The 22641-nt window shown below is 40.4% G+C and overlaps 1 protein-coding gene across 3 annotated transcripts in view; it reads right to left on the minus strand.

Moving 5' to 3' along the window:
- The window catches only part of SMAP1 (small ArfGAP 1), a 105102-nt gene that overhangs the window by 2132 nt on the left and 80329 nt on the right, over positions 1 to 22641 (minus strand). For all 3 annotated transcript variants that reach the window (XM_050894100.1, XM_050894099.1, XM_050894097.1), the window contains 3 exons: positions 14762 to 14889; positions 2247 to 2415; positions 1278 to 1606 (listed from right to left, as the gene is read on the minus strand). In XM_050894100.1, the coding sequence (XP_050750057.1) occupies positions 1278 to 1606; positions 2247 to 2415; positions 14762 to 14889 (626 nt within the window). The remainder of the gene's footprint in view (positions 1 to 1277; positions 1607 to 2246; positions 2416 to 14761; positions 14890 to 22641) is intronic.

A 22641-nucleotide genomic window follows, 5' to 3' on the forward strand; every position in this document is an offset into this window, starting at 1 on the left:
TTTAAAAAAAGGTGATGAAAACATGCCTTATCTAGCTGTTAATCTCTTCTGGAGTAGAATTCTTAAGAAGTAGACTATATAAAGCATGCTATTCTGGTAAGTAAAGCAAGCTCTCCCCCTTTCAACTGGAGCCAGAGATTAGATTGCAGTTCCCCTACAAACTGTGGAATGTCAGCATACTGATAACATCTGATGTGCAAGGAGTACAGAAACGTTAAGAGCTTGTTCTATGAGCCAACTTTTAACATATATTTAATAAGAAGCATGATTTTAATTTCAAAGCTGATATGGGTCTTTTTAAAGTTAGATACCTAGAAAAAGACTGTTAGTAAATCCACAGATTTTTTTGGTTTGACATTTTGAAATTCTCACCTTTTAAAAATTACTTTTCAAAGCAGAATGACAGCCTGTATTTTCAAATTGGGGCTGTTTTATCCATGTAAGAAATGCTGCTTACCTTCATAAATGTTCACGCCACAGGACTGAGCAGAACAGTAAAAATTAATATAATCCAATCTAAATAAGTCACTAAGGTTCACTTCCTGAATTACTAGAGTAGGCAGCATGGAATTATTATATTGTTCTTATAATTCAAACAATAGCTATCATCCATACTGAACTCCAAGTGAATCATTAGGTTTGTTCCTCCCCGCCCCCATAACCTCTCCAATACCTGATTTCAAGATGGATACATTGGAGGTACCTTGGATAATGTACAAACATAGTACTAAGTGTACACTAACACTTTTAGAGAACCTTTTAAATATGTTTAAGAAATTTTAAAAAATAGCACAGAAATGCTACAGATAATAGATTAGCCTAAGCAAATTATCTACAGGAGAATGTCAGAGTGCGAAGCACTGCACATTCCACTGAAATTTATCCTGAAGTCTGTAAATGAAAGAATTAATTGTTAATGGCTACCCTCAAGCAATTAAATGCTGCTTTTAGTTATAAGGCTGTGTTTACATTTCAGTATTTTGTAACTACAGCTAAGCTAGCTTTTTACCTGGCTAGTTCAGATGCCAGGATGAGAGTAGCTACGTAAGCAGAGAACTGAGTTAGGTCCACTGTGGCAAAATTTATTCTCTGCTTATGTATTAGTTATCTTTAATTGAATTATTCACTGTTTTTTTTCCATGTGCCTCTGAGCAGTTCACAGTCCAGCAGTCTGTAACTTGGCTACCCTGCAACTTTCCTCCTACAGCCAAACATTTTGTATCTGAAAAGCAGCATCTTTTCTAAAGCACTCTTGTCTGGGAAGAGCAAGTCTTTACCTGAGGGAGGTTCCATTGAGCTTGTTGGTTTTGTTGCAATCCATACTTATTTTGTGGCGTGACCATCTGTCCCACCATTCCACTTTGAGGTCCAACGACATTTTGAGGAAGTCCCATCACACCAGTTTGTGTAGTACCAGTAAATCCATTGGGCATTCCCATTCCTACCATCACGCCTGTGCTCTGTCCCATGACTGGCACCGATTGTCCCATCATGTTTCCCATCATCCCAGTTGCTGCAGGCACAGGAACTCCCATGGCTGGAAAACCTTGAAAATGAGTTGATGGTTGTGTGGTAAATGGCATAGAAGACGACCCCATGAACATACCTGTACCAGAGAAGGGAAGATTTCAGCAAAAGTGTTTTGTGATTTTCTCCCCCATCCCCATAAACTCAGAAGTGCACCAAAATAATTTTGAAGGATAACTTTGTCCGGTTGTACGCCAGTGCTGTTAATTTAGTTTCCGGTAAAAGCACAAAATTCCTTAAAACTCCCAAAGGAAAGGGACTCACCACCAGAGGCTAACTGCCAAAAAGAGTTTGGCAAATCCCTGTGGTGAACCAGAATCTTTTTATCGCTGTATTGGAGGTCTTCGTTTTCATACAACCATAGCTAAAATCAAGATATGACAGCTCTGTACTGATCCTGGCAGCCTGCTGTTTGCGCAGCAGAGACTCGGACCTTAAGGAACGAATTAGACGGCACAAGCTGAATTCACAAATCTTTCAGTAAATTGTACACTTGATAATTTGAACAGCTATAAAGAAATTAAAATCACATACTACTTTTTTCTTTAGCTTCTGTATTACATGTCAGTATTTCTCATTTTTACAAATGGTAAAAATAAAAATCTGCATTTGAATATAGGTAGCAGGGTACCCAACCTTAGTTTTATTCTTGTAGGAGATAACTATTCTAGAGGAAGCTTAAAATAGGACTGCATCGAAACCTTTACAAAATGATTTACCCGGAGCATTTTGCTGCTGCATGGTTCCTGTGCCATACAGTGATAGGATGGAGTCTTTGGAGAGTTGTTTCTTTGCCGACTCTTCGGATTTTGTTGTTTGCTCAGTGAACAGATCAAGATCCCCGGATGCCGCAGACAAGGTGGCAGCTGCTGGTTTAGTGGAAGTGCTCTGGGAAATAAAGGTCAAGACAGACTACTGAATGAAAGCGGCAAATGATGTTACGTTAAATATTTACTGCACATCCTCACTCCTGAACCAAATAAAACCCAGTTCATTTACAGAAATTAACTTTAAGTAAATCAGGATTTAAAAAGATGCAGTATGACCAAAGACAAAAAAGCAGTACATACGATATGGAAAGAAGACCAGACGGAAGTTACAAAACACGCAAAACTAAAACCCCAACCAGCTCCAGGGCGTACGCATACAGATTATTCATTCCTGTTGCTCCTACGTTTTTCATCAGTGAGAAGCATAAATCATGAGCTGTAGTTAGATTATGAAAAATAATTAGGAAATCAATAAGGAGATTACAATTCGCATCTCATTAATCCTCTCATAGGCAGAACAGATTAGAGAAGAGCTAAAACAGAAGATTAAGTGCTTTGGAATATACGACTACAACTAAGATGAACAGTATTTTTGGAGAAAAGGCAAAAGTAAAATTTCAGTTGATCTACTTAAAAGTAAAAACATTTCTAAAATACCTTGTTTATAATTGGCTTAGAGTTCTTTAAGCACATTTCCTTTATTGAGAAAGCATAATTATCTAAAACTTACTGTAGTCTACAACTGAAAAACTAAAATACACGCAGGCTGTCAGGCTTTTAGGCTTTTTATTGCTCTTGCACCAAAATGTTTTGTAAACAAATTACATCCAGGTGTCTTTCAGTGCTGTTATTTTGCTGCTCATACGCATACAGTTCCGTATGGGGGCTGGCTTAGGTAACTAGCCAATACACTGCGTTCTTGTTACATTTCTTAAAATACACAACTCATCCTGTTACCAGTGGGAACTTTTAATGCAAATCACCTGTATATGCATTGAAAAAGAGCCAGGATTGCAATGCATACCTAAATTATGGCCTTATTTTAGTCCAGCTAAATGATCCCCAACTGCTTAGCATACACCTGCCTAATCCCACAGCACGTGCGAGTTTCAACTCTTTCCTACACTGAAGGAAAATCCTCCTTGCACTACCACCATGAACCGACTGGATCTGCAACCAGGTCCGTTTGTTTGCTGTCATTGCATACCAAACTTTATCAGACAGACAAGAAACCACCACAACATACGCAGATACGATCACACACCTATATTGTTGCTTAAAGCAACAACCTCCAAACTTTTCCTGGTTTTGCTGGCAGGCTGCTGACTAGGCCCTGAAAGTCCACTACGGTCACACTGGATTTGTACAAACACCACAATACAAACATTCAAGATGCAGCTTCAGAAAACACATCTGACTCCTGAAGTGCTAAAAACCTCTGGAAACACTAAAAAGCTCAGTGTTACAAATTGGAGGGAAAAAAGCTCTGCAAAACCATTCCGGTACCAACTAAATTGGCCAGAAACCATCAGGAGAAAGGAGTGCAGATTCACATGGTTGATGGTGAAAAATCTCCAAAACTGCTGTGGAAAGGGAAGAGAAAAAGAACAAGAAAGGGAAACTCGGTGGCAACTGAAAACCTTGCATTTATACAACAGCTGATTTGGGCCAAGGTCACTAGACCTTAGTAAGCAACAAAAGGTAGGGTGATGGCACTACAAAGGGAAAGCAGACAGAACAAGACCAGGAATTGTTCAACTCCCGTGAGACCTCCTCTCTGGCCAATGTACACTTAAGCTATCAACTTCCTTAGGTAAATATTATAAAAGCTACTGCCTCTTGCTTATTACTGACAAAAATTTCTGATTACAAAGCAAAATCAAAGCTTTTTAATGGGTAGTAGGAAGCCCTCCCCATTTGAGACAACTCTTTTGTCAGTGTGGCATAACCAGTCTTTGAAAGTACCAGAGTCACATTTAATAATAGATAAAAGCCCATCCTGAATAGCAGTATTTGTTTTACCGTGCATATACCTAGGAAGTCCCATTATTGGATTATTCCATATTGACATGGTCCTCCTACCATGGCATCTGCCTGAGACAGCCTCTGTACGGCAGCCGTGCTCAGCAGATTGGAGAAGTACATGTAAGCAGTGGATGCGAGTTAACAGAGGCGGCTTCCTCTGCTGCTTGCACTGCAGTAAGGAAGGGTTTTGCGTTTCTCTAGAAGGGAGAAGAGCAGACATGTCTGGGTTTGTTGTTGGGGTTTTTTTAAATAAATAATAGCGTCAGAGAAGCTGTTTGCATCTGGGATGAACCACAGTTTGGAGTGTCTCCAGGTCTATGAAATACTGTTACTATAGGTGCTTTAACGAAATAAAGCAAATCGCTACATGTGTGCACAGAAGAGAAGGGAGAGCCGAAGAGCTGGAGGACTGATCATCTATTATGTTTACGTCACAAGATAAATGTTCATTTAACGTCTCTTCATTCAGTTTGTTTTTGGAAGATTCTGAGAGGAGCCAAAGCACTGAACAAGCACTCCCTGAAGTGTTCATCAGCTAAATAAATGGAAGGTAATGCAAAATACATGGCAAGAAAACAGCAGGTGGCATTCAAGCAAAAACAAAAAACATTGACATGATTTTCACATATCTAACATTCTCGTGCTACGCAAGACCTCTGTAAAAACACGCCTGGCATACATATAATAGTTTTCCTTTAAGAAAGGCTACTCGTAGTGCTCTCAAACAGTCATTACACCAAAACTAAACGCTCATCAGGTGGTTAGGGAACATACTGCTGAGCGGTTTCATGATGTTACTGTAACAGAATTTTTCAGAACTACTGGAAGTAATCTCCAATATGCTTCATGTTTAAACATAAATAATTTTTGTCATCGATAGCTTCTGTATTACCTGTAAAAGGTAATACCTATCCAAAGGAAGTTTTCACTCCAAAATATTGGTCAGATGTGTCAGGACCACAAATATGGTAGCTGAATCCATCACTTCAACACTTGCCATCTGACTACACCAATAGTATGTGGCTGACAAGAAGTTTAGATCAATGCATGAGACTAAAAATAAGTATTTTCATTTTGGCTTTTAATTCCCAAAAGACTGCAAAACAGCAGATAAAGATCATGACATCCTCAATATTTTAAGTTGGTCTGACAGTTGTAGCAGTCCAGATGGCTTTTGTCCATTGCCTGTGGTCCTGTCACTGGGCACCACTGGAAAGAGCCTGGCTCCGTCCTCTTTGTGCCCTCCCATCAGGTATTTATATACATTGATGAGATCCCCGTGAGCCTCCACGCTGCACAGTGCCAGCTCTCTCAGCCTCTCCTCATAGGAGAGATGCTCCAGTCCCTTAATCCTCTTAGTGGCCCTCTGTTGGACTCTCTCCAGTATGTCTGTCTCTCTTGTACTGGGGAGCCCAGAACTGGACATAGCACCCCAGGGACTGAGGTGAGGCTGCCTGGCCTGTAGTTCCCTGGGCCCTCCTTCTGGTCCTTCTTGAAGACAGGAGTGACATTTGCTTTCCTCCAATCCTAAGGCGCACTTCTCCCAGTCACCACAGTCATTCAAAGATTATCAAAAGTGGCCTCATAAAGACATCAGCCAGCTCCCTCTGCACTTGTGGGTGCATCCCATCAGGGCCATGATCTATACCCAGTTTGCCTAAGTATTCCTTGACCTGATCCTCTTCCACCAAGGGTATGTGTTCCTTGCTCCAGCCTTTTCCCCTAGTCTCTGGGGCCTGAGACTCCTGAATGCTGGTCTTCCTAGTAAAGACTGAGGCAAAGGTGGCATTCAGTACCTCAGCCTTTATGTTTACATGTCCTGTTGTCACCAGGACGACTGCCCCTTTCAGCAATGGGCCCACATTTTCCATACTCTTCCTCTTGTCACCTGTGTACTTATAAGTTCTTCTGTTGCCTTTGACATCCCTCGCCAGATTCCACTCCAGTTGGGCTTTGGCTTTCCTAACCCCATCCCTGCATGCTCGGATAGTGTCTCTGTATTCCTTCCAGGTTACCTCTCCCTGCTTCCACCTTCTGTAGGCTTCCTTTTTGTGTTGGGAGTTTGGCAGGAGCTCCTTGTTCGTCCATGCAGGCCTCCTGCCATCTTTTGCCTGACTTCCTGCTCATTGGGATGGACCGCTCTTGAGCTTGGAGGAGGTGATCCTTGAATATCAATCAGCTTTCTTGGGTCCGTCTTCCTTCCAGGGCCTTATCCCATCGGACTCTGTCAAGCAGATCCCTGAAGAGGCCGAAGTCTGTTCTACTGAAGGCCACGGTTGTGATTTTGCTTTTTGCCCTGCTCCCTTCTCTCAGGATCCTCAACTCCACCATCTCATGGTCACTGCAGCCAACACTGCCTGTGATCTTGACATCCCCAATGACCCCTGTCTTGTTTGTGAGTGTGAGGTCGAGCAGAGCACCCTTTTTCATTGGCTCCTCTATCAGTTGGGTCAGGAAGTTGTCACTGATGCTCTCCAGGAACTTCCTGGATTGCTTACGTCCTGCTGTGTTGTCCCTCCAACAGATACCGGGGTGGCTGAAGTCCCCCATGAGGACCAGGCCCTGTGAGTGTGAGGCTGCTCCTAGCTGTCTGTAGAAGACCTCATCTGCTTGTTCTTCCTGGTCAGGCAGCCTATAGCAGACACCCAATACAAGTGTCACCCATTCCTGTCTGCTCTGAAGTCCTTACCCATAAGCTCTCAGCTGGCTCATCATCCATTCCCAGGCAGAGCTCCAGGCATTTCAGCTGTTCTCTCACATCAAGGACAACTCCACCTGTCTTCCCAGCCTGTCCTTCCTAAAGAGCCTGTGTCCCTCCACTGCAGGACTCCAGTCATGGGAGCCATCTCACCATGTCTCCGTGATCCCAACAAGATCATAGCCCTGTAACAGCACACAGATCTCCAATTTCTCATGCTGATTCCCCATGCTGTGTGCATTAGTGTACAGACACTTCAGTGTGCCTGTACAGATGCCCCACCATGCTGATTTCCCCAAAGGGGTCTGCTGGCTTTTTCCATAATGGTGCCTTATAGGCACTTCCTTGCTTACATGCAAATGTTTGAGGTGACACCACTTAAGACCTGTTTTGTTGATTTTGCATTCCTTTTTGTTCACATCACTGCAGGCCCTTTGCTTATTGACCCTGTCCATCACTTCCTCACAGGGCTGCTCGTAAATTCCTGACTGGCCATAGTTTAAAGGCCTCCTTACCAGGCCAGCCACCCTACTGGCAAAGATGGCTTCGCCCTGCTTGATGAGGTGGATCCCATTTCTCCCAAGCAGATGCTAATCCTCAAACAGGGTCCCACAGTCAGAGAAACTAAACCCCTCTTGCCATCACCAGCTCTGCAAGCAATTGTTGACACGGAGCATCAGTGCTCTCCTCTTTACACTCCTTCCCTTCACCAGCATGATTGAGGAGCACACCACCTGGGCCCCTGTACCCCTCATTAACCACCCCCAGAGCTCTGTAGTCAACTCTTCCCTTCAGATTATCCCTGGCAGTGCTCACATGGAAGAACGGCAAGGGGTAACAGGGGGCTGGACAAGCTTCAGCAATCCCTTCACAACATCCCAGATCCAAGCCCCTGGCAGGCAGCAAAATTCTCTAGACAACAGGTCAGGTGAGCAGATGGCTGCCTCTGTCCCCTGCACCAGGGAGTTGCCCACTACTATTACTCGCCGCTTCATCCTGGTGGCCTTGCATGGCTCAGCATCAGTTGCCTCAGGTGCTTCACTCTTCAGCTTTGAGGGCTGTGAACCAGTTCTGTAGTTGGAAGTCTTCAGGTGGAGCTGGAGCCACTTCCTCGGTGCCAGAAGTCACGAGCTTCCATTCTTCGCCTTCCCCAGAGCTTGCACTTACCGCTCCACCAGGAGCAGACTCTGCCTGTGTCTCCAGTACAGTCAGGGGCCGGGGCTCTTGAAGGAGCTGCATCTCTGAGAAGATCCCGTCTGTCTCTCATCCTCTCCGATGCTGCACAGCCTGCTCACTTCCTGCCATAACTCCTCCACCTGCTGACACAGCTCTTGAAGAACAGCACACCTCCTGCAGGAAAGAAGACCATCTCTCGTGGCCTCAGGGAGAGGCTCCAGGCACTCCCCGCAGCCTGCGACTTGCAGGGCTGTGTCCACCATCTAAAGCTCTGTCGGGGTCGAAGCCTCTGCCCTGGCAGGGACAGCTGCTCCAACACCTGCAAATTGAAAGAGAGGTGGCAGCAGTGGAAATGAAAGAGGGAAGTGGACGGTGGGACACGTGCAGTTGAGTGAAGGACTGCAGAAGAGAAAATGGCACACGTGCACTTTCCTGCTACCTGCAGGTCTCTGGCACTGGCTGGTATCTTGCAGGTAAGCAGGGATGGGCTGTAGAAAAGCCAGGCCTCTACAGTTTCTCGTTTATATGGTGATAAGTAATGGCACCACATACCATTTTTTATTTCTCCCTGCTGACTGGAAAAGCTACCTGCATTCCAAGGAAGCCAGGAAAATACAGCCTAGCACATCATTATTCTTATGTAAGCAAGTAAGGCAGTACACTATTAAGGTCTTAAATTCTGTGTACAATTCTTATCCTCTTTATCTTTGCACTGTGAATAGACTTGCTGGTTATTTCAACTCTTCCTGTTTTCGATTTTGCATATTTTGTTTTTAGGCATCTAGACAGTTCCACTAAAAAACATCAACTGTTATTTCCTGGTAATAACTGATGAGGAAATGAGCACTCAACTATATTCAGTTCACAGAATCAAAGAAAAACACTAAGAAATCTCATCTGTTCTCTTGCTTTAAGGAATTATCAGCAATACCTGAAAAAGTCAGATGAATATTTCTATCACTGTCTCAGGTAATACACAAGAACATAATTATCCTTACAGTAAGATAAAAAATTAAAATTTATTTCTTGCTCTATGTCCAGTCCTCATGGCAAACAATGTAGCCTTTTCTTTGCAATCAATCTTTTCTAGGCTTGAAAACATTTATCTCCCCTGCAGTCTCATTTCTAACTCTTTCTTCAGATTTCCCTTCTCTAGAACTTAAAATATTTTTCCTTTCCTCTAGACTCTGTCCAGCTGGTCCCTTCTGGTTCTCAAGTATGATGCCTGCTCTTCCACTGTGCTCCACTTAAGGCATTTCCAGCACCAAAGAGACGATAATCATAGAATCATAGAATGTTTTGGGTTGGAAGGGACCTTCAAAGACCATCTAGCCCAACCCCTCTGCCACGGACAGGGATACCTTCCACTAGATCAGGTTGCTCAAAGCCCCGTCCAACCTGGCCTTGAACACTTCCAGGGAGGGGGCATCCCCAACTTCTCTGGGCAGCCTGTTCCAGTGCCTCACCACCCTCACAGTAAAGAATTTCTTCCTAATATCTAATCTAAATCTACCCTCTTTCAGTTTAAAACTGTTACCCCTTGTCCTATCACTACACTCCCTGATAAAGAGTCCCTCCCCATCTTTCCTGTAGGCCCCCTTTAAGTATTGAAAGGCCACTATAAGGTCTCCCCAGAGCCTTCTCTTCTCCAGGCTGAACAACCCCAACTCTCTCAGCCTGTCCTCATACAGGAGGTGCTCCAGCCCCCTGATCATCTTTGTGGCCTTCCTCTGGACTCGCTCCAACAGGTCCATGTCTTTCTTGTACTGAGGACTCCAGAGCTGGACGCAGTACTCCAGGTGGGGTCTCAGCAGAGTGGAGTAAGACGGGCAGAATCACCTCCCTCAACCTGCTGGCCACACTTCTTCTGATGCAGCCCAGGATACGGTTGGCCTTCTGGGCTGCGAGCACACATTGCTGGCTCATGTCCAGTTTTTCATCCAGCAGTACCCCCAAGTCCTTCTCCACAGGGCTGCTCTCAATCCACTCATTGCCCAGCCTCTATCTATGTCTGGGATTGCCCTGACCCAAATGAAGGAATTAAACTTCAGCTTTCAGATACCTCAAAATTTAGAGAGGGGTAAAATAAACATAAGCAGAAGCTACAAACAATTCAACCGATCATATTAGAATAGGACTAAATAGCTCTCCAGTAAGACCCTGCTTAAAGAACATTCACAATAAAGCAAACTTCCGAAATAACTCATTTTTACATAAAAACTGAGGACTTTGACACATTATCATCACCACAATTTGTTAACAAGTTGAAGCTTGTCTGCTGATCTATGACAACCATGCTAGGTACACACACCTGGCCTCGGGGAAAATGAGTATTTAAGAACATCTAGTTATCTAAAACATACTACTACTTCACATGAAACTTTGTCAGACATGAATCATGAAGAACATATACGATCTCTATAAAAATATATTTTTGTAGCCACTGAACCAATTCTCAGCTCCCAATACAATATAATTCAAATCAGGCACACACACACACACAAAAAATCCAAAAAAGTTTAAGTTGACTGGATTTTAGTATCCTGCTTGGAGAAAGACTTACATTAAATGTTTCAGTGAATTAATACTTTCAAACTTAATACCTCACAGTTCTCCCCTTCTCCACCTCCGTACAAGTTTTAGTGAAGAACGAAGGTCACACTTTTGCTGGAAGACATACCCACACAAAGCCTGAAATTAAAATCTGGCTAAAACAATTTAGGAAATTGTTTTAAGTATAGCTAAGAATGATTGACCTTTGCTCAGCTCCTGTACAATGTCTGGCAACAAAAAACCTGTTCTAATAGCTATAATTTAGCTATGTTCACTTCACATGAAAAAGTGTCACTAAACATACAAAATGTCTTTTTTTCCTTTTTTCTGTCCATGAATACTGCATAATGGGTATATTTATAGCGTATGCCTTTTATCTAGCTTTATAATAGGAGCTGGTTAAGTTAACTCTTCTTAAAACCCCCTGAGTTAGCTAATAGGCAAAATTCTACAAAAAAAGTTACTCATTCACATATTGTTCTTTACCAGTCCTTTACAAATTCAACAGTTTTTATTAGCATCTAGCTATACAGAACAGTAGGAAGAAATATTCTAAGTGTTTTTGAAAACTGTAATAAAGACACATATCTGAAAGTGGAGAAGAAGTGCATATGAACCTGAATGCTCAAGTCACGTTTGAAAAAGGAAAAACAAATGCTTTTGTTTTTATTTGAAAACCATGTCTTGGCTATGTCAATGGTCATAAATCCTAAGGTTTGCAGACATGGTGTTGTTTCAGTCTCATAATAAAACATTCAAACAGACATTTCTGTGCTCCACAGTGCCATAAAAACATGTGCGTTTAGCACTAAATGCTGCCTTGCAGGTTAAGCTGGAACAGAATGTGAAAAATCAACAGTCATACATTGCTTCTACAAATCAGGTTGAGGAGCACCATTAAATTCCCTTCTCTGACGATGTTCACAAATCCCACTGTGGTATCTCAGAAGCACCCAATATGCACAACATCATGGTAAATATCTCCGAGTGAGAAAGCAAGCCACACTATTCCACATGCGATCCCTTCTACTTCATTTTTTTAATTTCAATGCATTCTGTTAATAGATATTCAAACAAGTGCTACTCATCTCAACGTAAAGGTTGGCCGTGGATTTCTACTCTAAATTTTCCAATTTCAAATGTAGGAACTGAATGTTAGGGTTACTCAACTGCTGGACTGAGTTCTAATTTATGTTCACTTTCCCATTTGCAGTCTTGCACAAAATAATTACACAACATAATCACACCACTTTTTTACTTCGAGAAATTAAACAGACTGAGTCCTTAAAATCTCTAACTATGAAGAACCCTTTCCGGTCTCCAATATTCTCCTGACTCTTCTCTGAATCCATACAACTTTTATCCATATTACAAAGTGAAAGATCTTAGAAAATACTCATACCACTGCCAAATGAGAGACACCCTCAACTCCTGTCCAGCATCAGTTCCCAGACTAGACAGCACCATCCTGAAATGCAAGGCCTGCAAGGCCTTGTTAATCCTAAAGCAAAACAGATTATTCCCTTTGCTCCAGTTTACCAAGCAATCCATGTAATCAGCATCAGAAACCTATCTTCTGCTACCTACCCATGTCCCTGTCTCTTATCTGGGGAAATTATCTGATTATATTACATTTTCTTTGAGATTACTGATTAAAAATGGAAGATAACCAAGAATTAAATCTTACAATATGCCATAAGGACCATGTGTTTCATAAAAGTTCTGTTTGCTGCTCCTGATTATGGCACTCAGAAAAAAGCAAAATGTCACTAAAAATCTGGTTTGTTAACAGCAAGTAAATATATTCATGCTTCTAGTATACAAACGAGGTGATACTTGCCAGATATTGAGAAAAATATTATCCTTTCTACCACTTTTTAATCCATTTAGTAAGTGCCATACTTGGTCTAGAAACTAGTACAATAAAAGATAAACTACATTTCAAAACATTTCTCTCACAGAAGGTCCAGTGACCAAATCTTTGTCATAGAAACGCACTTTAAATGATCTATGTTCTTTAATTGCTAATACATATAATTCTATATGCTTTAGCAGTCACTCCATTATTTTACCCATCACCAATCATCACCATCCAGGGAATCACCCTTCACTTTGCTTTTTCTCACTCGTAAATATTTATCCTTCTTTTGGATTTCCTGTATCATACAGCTAAATCACTCGTTTAACCAGCAGATCACGTCACTTGTTCATGGAATAGACACAAGAGAAGGCTTTTCTCTTGTTTCTCAGGCTGCTCTTTTCTCCTGAGCAGACAGTAACTACATACAGAAGTCACTTCCAGCTTCAGAAAGGCAGGAAAGGTGGAAAACCAGAATTCAACCCTATCCATTATGTGCATTACTACCACTGGCCCATTTATTTTGGGGCCAAGTGGAAACTTCATGATTCTAGATTTGAATTTACTCAATCTACACCCAAATTGGATACATTAAAAAACTCAGTGAAGCTGGAAATGGGCTACTGCTTTTCACATCTAGCTCTACAGGTAGGTTCATCTAGATCAATTTTGACATAAGGCAGTAGAATAGCAGATAACAAGCACTCAGATACTGTTCTTGCTGGTACTTTCAACAGAGACTTCCACAAGAGACAAGAAAATCTATACCAACACTTTCCTTTGCAATTTTAGCTAAGACATCCAAACCTAAATGCATGTATACAGCTCATTTCCCTCACCATTTACAGGTGGCTTAAGGCATGGTGGGAAGCTTGCTCTATCTGTAGTTTTATGTTTAAAAAGAAATGTGGTTTCAGTCTCTAAAACCCTACCTAGCATGTTGCACAGTCAGCCCTCAGCAGCAAGTAGGGGAAGGGAGACTAAAGGATAAAGAATAAAAATTACAATCAAATCTGGTGAACAACACGGATATGCTTTGAGGTGACCACAATGATCAACAGAACATTTGGAAACAAAATTACAATATGCCAGTTCAATCAGAATTCCTTTCCATCATCATCCCTTCCGTTTTATATATTATGAAAACTACTGGATAAAGAGAAACAAGTACAGATCACAGGTCCCAAACCATAAATTTAAGAATATATACAGTTCTTTCCAGTTCAGCTGAGTGAGACAGAAAGCCTTCTGCAAAAACAAGCTTCTGAATTACCTTAAAAGGGCCCCACAGATGGGGAGGTTAGCTGGGAGGAGGCTCCAAAGCCTCCCTCTCAGAAGCCAGTCTGGGTAAGGAAGCCTGCACATGTGCATTCTGATCCGCACCAGCCACGTTCATCACCAACACCTCGTTCTTTGAGGCTGACAGCTACTTTCAGAGAGCTGCAGCTTTAATCAGTTTCTTTGTGTGTCCCAACGCTGCCTTTCTCAGCTACAACATGCATGGCACTGGGGTTGCTTCCAAACTATCATGGCTATACGAGAGGAAGCAGGCCAGGTGCAGGGGTTATGTTACCCTTCCTTGAGGAAGGAAAGGCATACAAGTTCCAAGATGAGACAAAAGACAGATCAGCCCAGGTAGCAATATTAGTTTTTCTTGATATCCATTCTTGATTTTGAATATGAAGCTTAAGACCCCAAATTTTTAGCAGCTCTAAGATAGAAGCATCTGCTGTAGCCTATCCTAAATATCATCATCACAAAGCAGTAAGAGGTCTTAAAAAGTATGACTTAAAGCCCAATAACCTGAGAACATAAAGTAAAAATATATTCAGCAATACCTATTAAAAAAAGAACAAGACAAAAGAATATAAATTAAAAGAAAACGTGACTACCATCACCAGGGTAAGACAGAATCCAATTTAGCTGGATAACCAGGGGGAATCAGAAGGGAAGGCCACACTATCTCCTAATGCTATATCCAAGCAGTACGGAAGCTTGAAGAGGTGAGAAAAATACAGCCATTACAGCTAAAGGGCCTCCAGCCATAAGTGTTGAGAAGTATGCATTCCTTTTGTGTGAATGAAAAATTCCCCGAAGGAAAATATGAACGTGCACACACATATTTACACACACATATGAGTAAATAAATTTTACCTGAGCAGGAGGTACAGCAGCTGCTGGTAAAGGATTAGAGATCATTGGACCGAAGATATCCAGGTCATCATTCAGCGCTGTGACAGCAGCAGTGCCTCCATTTGTAACAGATGCTTCAGCTGGACCCTCTTAAAAAGACAACAGAATCACATTGAAGTGAAAATTGTTAATATTTTAACAGCATGAGAATATTTAAAGCTGCCCATTCTCTCCTACCCTGCCCCCATCAAGGATGTATTCAATTCCTGAGATAAGACATTTTTCAGACTGTGATATTGTTCAGATTTTTTAAGGACTTCTTTCCTGAAAAAGATGGTATACTAGTGTGCTTCAGAGAAAAAAAAAAACCAACAAAAAACCCCCCCCACAAAACAAAACACTTAAAGACTTCCCTAAGGACAGCCACACCAACATATCAGTACACATTACTCATTTTTCAAGTGTCTTTTTCAAGCACCCTAAAGTTTTTAGTGAGAATTTAAACAGATGTCTTACTGAGAAGGCCCAAACTTGGTAGCCATGTATCAGACAAAATAAACTCATCTGTGCTCTTAAATCAAAATTTTTATTTTAGAATCCACAAAGTTATTCTTGATATGGTAATTTACTCAAGGGTACATAATTAAACTTTGCATTAGGAAAAAAGTCCATCTTTCCCCCTTTTTCAAAAGTACTTTGCACCGACGTTATTCTATAGCTCCACAGGAACACCCCTACCAGGCACACTCAGCTAATTATCTGTAAGAACCTACTGCTCTTGCTCTGTACAGAGTTAACCTTCTACAGCCTTGGTGCTTGTAACCACTTTAACACAGGAATACATTTAGTGCTCTAGGTGAAAGTGGACATGTGCAGGACAACAAAAGGGCCGAAAAATTACGCTTTAAGGAGAATTGCAAGAAAATACTTTAAAAGATGTAGAGACAAAAATATCACAAAATGTTTTTAAGGAATAGAGCAACCATTCCTCATTTGATTTTAAGCTGTCCGAGAACAAGTGGAAAGAATTGGCTAATAAATTTTATTCCTAAGCATATTACAAGTGGGCTGCCATTACACAGAGCTCAACAAACACAAAGGTGAGTCTAGATTCTGCTGAAGACTACAATGACTGCATAGTGTTAACAGCAAATTTAAGAAAGCTTTTTTAAGCAAAAGAAGAAGTCTCAAGGTATCCAATACTCACTGCAGAAGTCGGACTTCTCTGGCAGAACAAACTAGCTGAACTAAGTCAAAACTTTCTCTCCAAATGAAACACTGCTACGACAACTGGCATGGCTGTTTACATATCACAGAAGGATCAGTATTCTAAAATCCTTAGATTTAAGAAAAAACTACTACTAACATCATAAAACAATTTCTACCTGATGCTTTAGCATGTTTAAAGAACAAACTTCCTTCTAGCTGCATGTGTTGTATCCACTGTTCTCATTATTCAGCGTAAGTTTCTGTAAAGCAAATTTTAACTTACCTAGGATCCTAATTAAAGGATTTGGGTTGTTTTGTTTGTTTGTTTTTAAAGTCACACAATTACACATAGGTAGCTAACTTCAAATATATCCATCAGAAACTTCAGACATATATTTACAAACTAACATAGCAACGTATTACAAATTTTAAACACAACAGAATACAGATCACCACCTTTAGACTTTACAAAGCATCAAGGACATTAAAAAATAGTTGCTATGTATTTCAGAAAAACAGTCACTTCCTCCTTTTACTAAACTGTAAGAAGTTATTTTCCAGTGTCCTACACCCATGACAGTTATCTACCTGAGTGAAAAGATCCATCTCAAGAGCAGAGGTCAATCACTGGAATATCAGCATTAACAGTTTAGTGATAACACGTGAAACATATGTCTTACTACCCTAGAGAAACATGTAAGGTTGAAGACAGATGTGAGGTTTAGACACTTTAAAGTTTCTAGAACTCTAATGTGGACAGAGAAGTGGTCTGATCAGTAAAGAGCACGGTCGAGATTCAGTATTTAATTAAAATCAAGTCATAGAAAGCTTCCAACACTTATTTAAAACAATACAATGCCATCTCTCACGTAATTGCAACATTCTTTCCCACCTGCTACAGAATCATCACAGAAGAATCGGTATTTTATTTTTCTAGGAAAAAAGACGTAACAGAACAAAAGAGTAAGTTTATTACTTAGAAAGAAGGTCTCTCTTTGCTCTCCTCTACTTTTTTATTTAAGAACACAAATAACTGGCAGACTAAGCAAGATTTGTCTCCCTGCACGTCGAATATTATAATTTGTCATTACTCTGTTCTGCCACATGCAAACTCACTGCAGTTGGAGACTACCCTTCCCGGTAGCCCAGGACATTGACAAATTGGAACAAAATAGCAGAAACAGTAAGAAGCACCAGTCACTTCACCAGTCTGGGAATCACTTGACTGAGGAAACTATCACAGAAGACCGAAAACGTTTTTGGTTAACTCATACAAGAAGGCACTGCATTCTGAAACGATCCATTCAGAAGATCACCACTCAGAGATGCCTTCTCATTTCTGTCTGCCTTCCAACTCCAATGGAAGGTGGCCCCCTTTAGCTGCCTTGCATGAAAGTATTTATTTATTCTAAAGACCGTCACTGCTGTATATTTGAAACCTTGACACAGAAGTCATGAATGTCAAAATCCGACAACATGGAACATGTCAGAAGCTACCACCATCCATGCATATCTGAATCCAGTCTTACTGTAGAGACCATAAACTTTGTGCCTTAGTATGTATAGGAAATGTGGCACAGCTATAGCTGCTACAGAAACTACAACTTTGAACTTGCTTCAGTATATGTAAAATGCCCAGCATATTTTCTAAGCACCTTTTTCATACAAGAAATTATGAAACAACCAAGCAGAAGGGTGCTGGTTTGCAATTCTTTGGGAGCTATATGCTTGCTTTCGTGACTATTTCAGATACACAAATTATTTTATACTCTAATTTAGTATCAAACATGAACATTAATAGGTTGGTATTTGCTAGTTCTCAAGTCCACTTCATGTCAATGGGAAATTGAGACCAAATTGTGCATGCTAGCAATGGTAAGCAGACCCAATAACAAGGACCAAAATACCTTGAAGGCAGGGATATGAGAAGGATAAAGTGAGTGGCACTCGCAAGAAACTGAACCTCAGCAAGTATATTTATTGTCCAAACTTGTGTGAAGTTCGTGAGGATAACTGTGCTGTCTGCAAGAACTAAGAAAGACCTAACAACTCCACAAAGGCAAAATGGCCATGGGAATGGCTTGGCAATATTAGATCTTCTATGCTGAGTAAACAGTGAGTGGCTTGAACAATGACCATAGGAGTGAAGTAGCCACCTCAGCCATTTTTATTACTATGTCGTGATTTGACTTTGCTGGGAGGATTGCCGTTCCAACAATTCTGAAAAGCAAAGTTACAAACTCATCTATGATTATACATACATATATGTATGTGTATATATGTGTGTATATATACATATACAAACCCAACTTACATCTTAGTGCAAAGGTCTCCTTCCCTTATTTCTGTTCTGATGAATGGAAGTCAGTGGACAGCAAAATGACTGTATATATAATCTGCTCCACCATTCCATCCACACCAGTGCTTTAAGATGCATGTAAATAAATACACCAGCAAGTTAAGTAACAAGCTTCTTTTGAGGTCGCTCCACAGACAGGCAGTTCCAAAAACATCTCCCCAAAGGTTCACTGCTTCAGATAAATTTAGGAATGAACCGTGCATAATTTTCATGCAAAAGGATTGTCTGGAATTAATAATTTAATGTTCTCATTGTCTCAGTGAGACACGTATTAAAAAAATATCTCTCGTCATATTCCAAAGTGATTCAGTTTCCCTGAATTTAAAAAAGTTTAACATATAAGACTGAAAATTTAAATGTAATCATTTACTAAAACAAGCATTTCACATATTTAGAACATTCACGAGAGAACACATTTGCAAGAACGTAGTATTTTTCAAGTATTTAATATGCTGCTTATAAATTAATACTATGAAAACCCAGTTTTTTGCTAGATCACTTCTGTAAGAGTGTTATTTGGTAATGTACATGCCTTTCATCTCTTACTGAATTTTACACTAAAAATAAGTATTTCCCTGTCTGTATCAGTGCAGAAACCAGACATTTTGAATTACTGTTTCCAACACAGTTTTAAGCCTGTATGAATAGTATTAACAGATGATCCTGTCTTACTGATTTCTCAAAAATGTAATAGTTGGAATATTTATATGTATTAAAAAGCAATTTCAAAAACATTCCCCCCAAACTAAAAGATTCCATAAAGAACTGAATTTCAGAATACAGAAGAAACCTAACAGTGTTTTCACTCCAGTTTATTACTTGTAGCCATATTAGTATCTTTATTTAAATATATATATTTAAATAAATATATAAATATATGCATGCGGGCATACACAGACTTGTATTTCAACACAATAGTTCACACTTCCTATATAGAGTTTACGGATATTCTCAACTTCAATGCACCAGGTCATGGAGTAGGAAGCACTTCCTCCTTTCCCTCCTCATTTTAAAATATTTCTGTAGTATAAGAAAGATAGTCCAGTGGAGTTCTGAGTTCTAAATTATTCTAAGTATATTACTTTTCATTCAACTTGTGCTGCCCACCATTAAAAACCTGTTTAGAAGAGGTGGCATGTATTTGACAGAAGGAAACATGGCTATAGTCTTTCCAGGGAACAGGTAAAAATCAGATTAAGTTATATAGGCCTGCCTGAATATTTTGAAAAATTTATAGCTTCAACCATCACAGAATTACTTGAAACAACTAACTTTTGATCAACAGTACTTCCATCACTTTTCTGGAGAATGCACCCGTAGCTAGGAATGAAGTATTAGATGTGGCAGAAGCCATTGCAACGAGAGCGTAGGCAAGGCAGAGCTTCCACACTCAGTCAGAGAAGGCAATGTGGAAAGTCAATAGATGCTGTTCTTCATCATTGCTCCTAGCTGTGGTCCCAAAGCTTCTCTTACAATTTATGACAATATGACAGATAATATGTGACTGCTGTCTGCCACACTGTCCAACAGCAGATGCTGCTTCTGATTTCAGATTAGGAAGTCCTGTTTAAATTTGATAGCAGAAACAAAAGCTATTTACCAGGATATATTTAGTAAGTGAAGGGTTCCAGTGAAGTTTACCTTTACAGTGCTTTTCTGTATATATTTTATTAATGCCTGACATGACAATTTCCAATTCAGTGCTGCCTTTTGTTATGAAAGCTTTCATATACACCATTAATCCTTAGTATATTTATCTGTACCAATGGTGAGAATGACCAGCAGAAGAGCTTCAAAGGGACAGCAAGAAAAGGAAACAGGAAGAAAGAAGATCTGCTCTTAAACTTTGCATTATGTTTCTGAAACTCATTTTCTATGGGGCAAACTATTTACAAGAACTTTGTTACTAAGCTGCCATGTATTTTTACGTATACAATCATTTATGACAGCCATACCAAGACTTGCAATAGAACGAAAATATGCATATGATTATTACACCAAATTACTACAAAGGCAGAACTGAGAGAAATACTTCAATACTTTTAAACAAAATCTGGGGCAAAGATACAAACAAGGTTTGTCTGTCCAAAATTATTGTGGAATTATTTACTGCATTAGTAAAATATTATATACTGCTAAAACCTTTGCAGAAGTGAAAAAGCATTCATAGAGAGGCCATTTCTATATAATACATCTTAAAATAAAATGTGGAAAGCCGGAAAGCTAACAGTGCTGTATGCTTCAAGTGGTTGTAAATGTTTTCATTTTGGGTAGATACATTGCTTACCTAAGCATAATCTTAACATAGCAGCAATACTATAAATGTTAACATGTTTACAAGCTCAAGAAGCGTGCCCATGCAAACCTCATGAGGCTCAACAAGGCCAAGTGCAAGGTCCTGCACCTGGGTCAGGGCAACCCTCAGTATCAATACAGGCTGGGGGATGAAGGGATTGAGAGCAGCCCTGTGGGGAAGGACTTGGGGGTACTGGTGGATGAAAAGCTGGACATGAGCCCACAATGTGTGCTCGCATCCAAAAAAGCCAACTGTATCCTGGGCTGCATCAAAAGAAGAGTGGCCAGCAGGTCAAGGGAGGTGATTCTACCCCTCTACCCCGCTCTGCTGAGACCCCACCTGCAGTACTGCGTCCAGCTCTGGAGTCTTCAGCACAGGAAAGACATGGACCTGTTGGAGCGAGTCCAGAGGAAAGCCACGAAGATGATCAGGAGGCTGGAGCACCTCCTGTATGAGGACAGGCTGAGAGAGTTGGGGTTGTTCAGCCTGGAGAAGAGAAGGCTCTGGGGAGACCTCATAATGGCCTTTCAGTACATAAAGGGGGCTTATAAGAAAGATGGGGACAGACTTGTTAGGCGGGCCTGTAGCGATAGGACAAGGGGTAATGGTTTTAAACTAGAAGAGTGTAGATTCAGACTAGACATAAGGAAGACAATTTTCACAATGAAGGTGGTGAAACACTGGAACAAATTGCCCAGAGAGGTGGTAGATGCCCCATCCCTGGAAACATTCAAGGTCAGGCTGGACAGGGCTCTGAGCAACCTGATCTAGTGGAAGATGTCCCTGCACGCTGCAGGGGGTTGGACTAGATGACCCTTCCAACCCAAACTATTCTATGATTCTACGAGTTTATGATCTATATATGCATATATGATATTTATGTACTTATAAATGTATCTTTATTATTTCCTAAATGCAGCTTTCCAACTTATAACCAACCATGCTGCTTTGGTACTTACCAAACAGTACTGACAAAAGTACATTTCTCAGTTATGCAACATTCAGCTACATTTCATGCCATGATTAAGCTCTCAAAACTTCACAGAATTCCTTCAGAGAGTATTTCCCCCACACAAGCAGATAAGCAGCTTTTAGCATATCATACTTTACCTCCAACCATTCTGGATGAATGCCCCACACATCACATTCAGTTAATAATAAGACAATAAAACTCTTTTCTTCTGGTCATTCATTGTAACTTACTACAACGGTTATTCCAGAATATGCAATTGTCTATTTTATGAAGGGCACATCTAAACATGGTAAATTATGCAGAGTATGTAAAATGCACTTCCCTTCTTTCTGATAATTCTGTAAGGTAATATAGTTTAAAAATATATATATATAGTTTAATTTGTCATTTTTTTCTGTATGTTGAAATAATTTTGAAGTGACATACCTTGACAAACAGAATGATCCAAAATTGCCTGTGTAATATTCCAAGAAAAGAATCCCACTATCGTACATAGCTATCATACAATTTTTTGCAAGTATTTTAAAAAATTGTATTTACATCAATCTGGCATAAGTGGAGACATTTACCTTGTAAGACGAAACCCCCAAAAGGAACACAGAGCGCAAGGTTAACAGCAGAGAGATGAAAATACAGCACTGCCAATGACTTAAGTGCTGAAGAACTATGGTTTACACACTGTGACTTTCAAACTGAAAAATGTTTCCTGTAATTCTCCTATTAAAAATTAATGTTATAAAATCCCATATTATTGATTTTAGCATCAATTTTAAGTCCCCACATTTTCAATAGGGCACTCTTTCAGTGTGGACAAGATCCAAATAATTGTAGAGATCACTAAAACGGCAGCTTCAGTTTTAGCCTACAGAAATAGGCTGTGATTTCTCACAGCTTGGGAAGAGAGGGAAGGAATTTCGGGTTGCACAGCAAGAACACTAACACTATTGGCTTGTGGAGAACATAAGAATATTTAGCTTGTACATGTCCATTTCCCCACCTTTCTGTGTGTGGAGTACTGAACTAAAATCTACTCTGAATCAAAAGGCCAAAAGCCACAAATGTTG

The sequence above is a fragment of the Gymnogyps californianus genome, chromosome 3, assembly GCF_018139145.2.
Source record: "Gymnogyps californianus isolate 813 chromosome 3, ASM1813914v2, whole genome shotgun sequence".
Classification (NCBI taxonomy): Eukaryota; Metazoa; Chordata; class Aves; order Accipitriformes; family Cathartidae; genus Gymnogyps; species Gymnogyps californianus.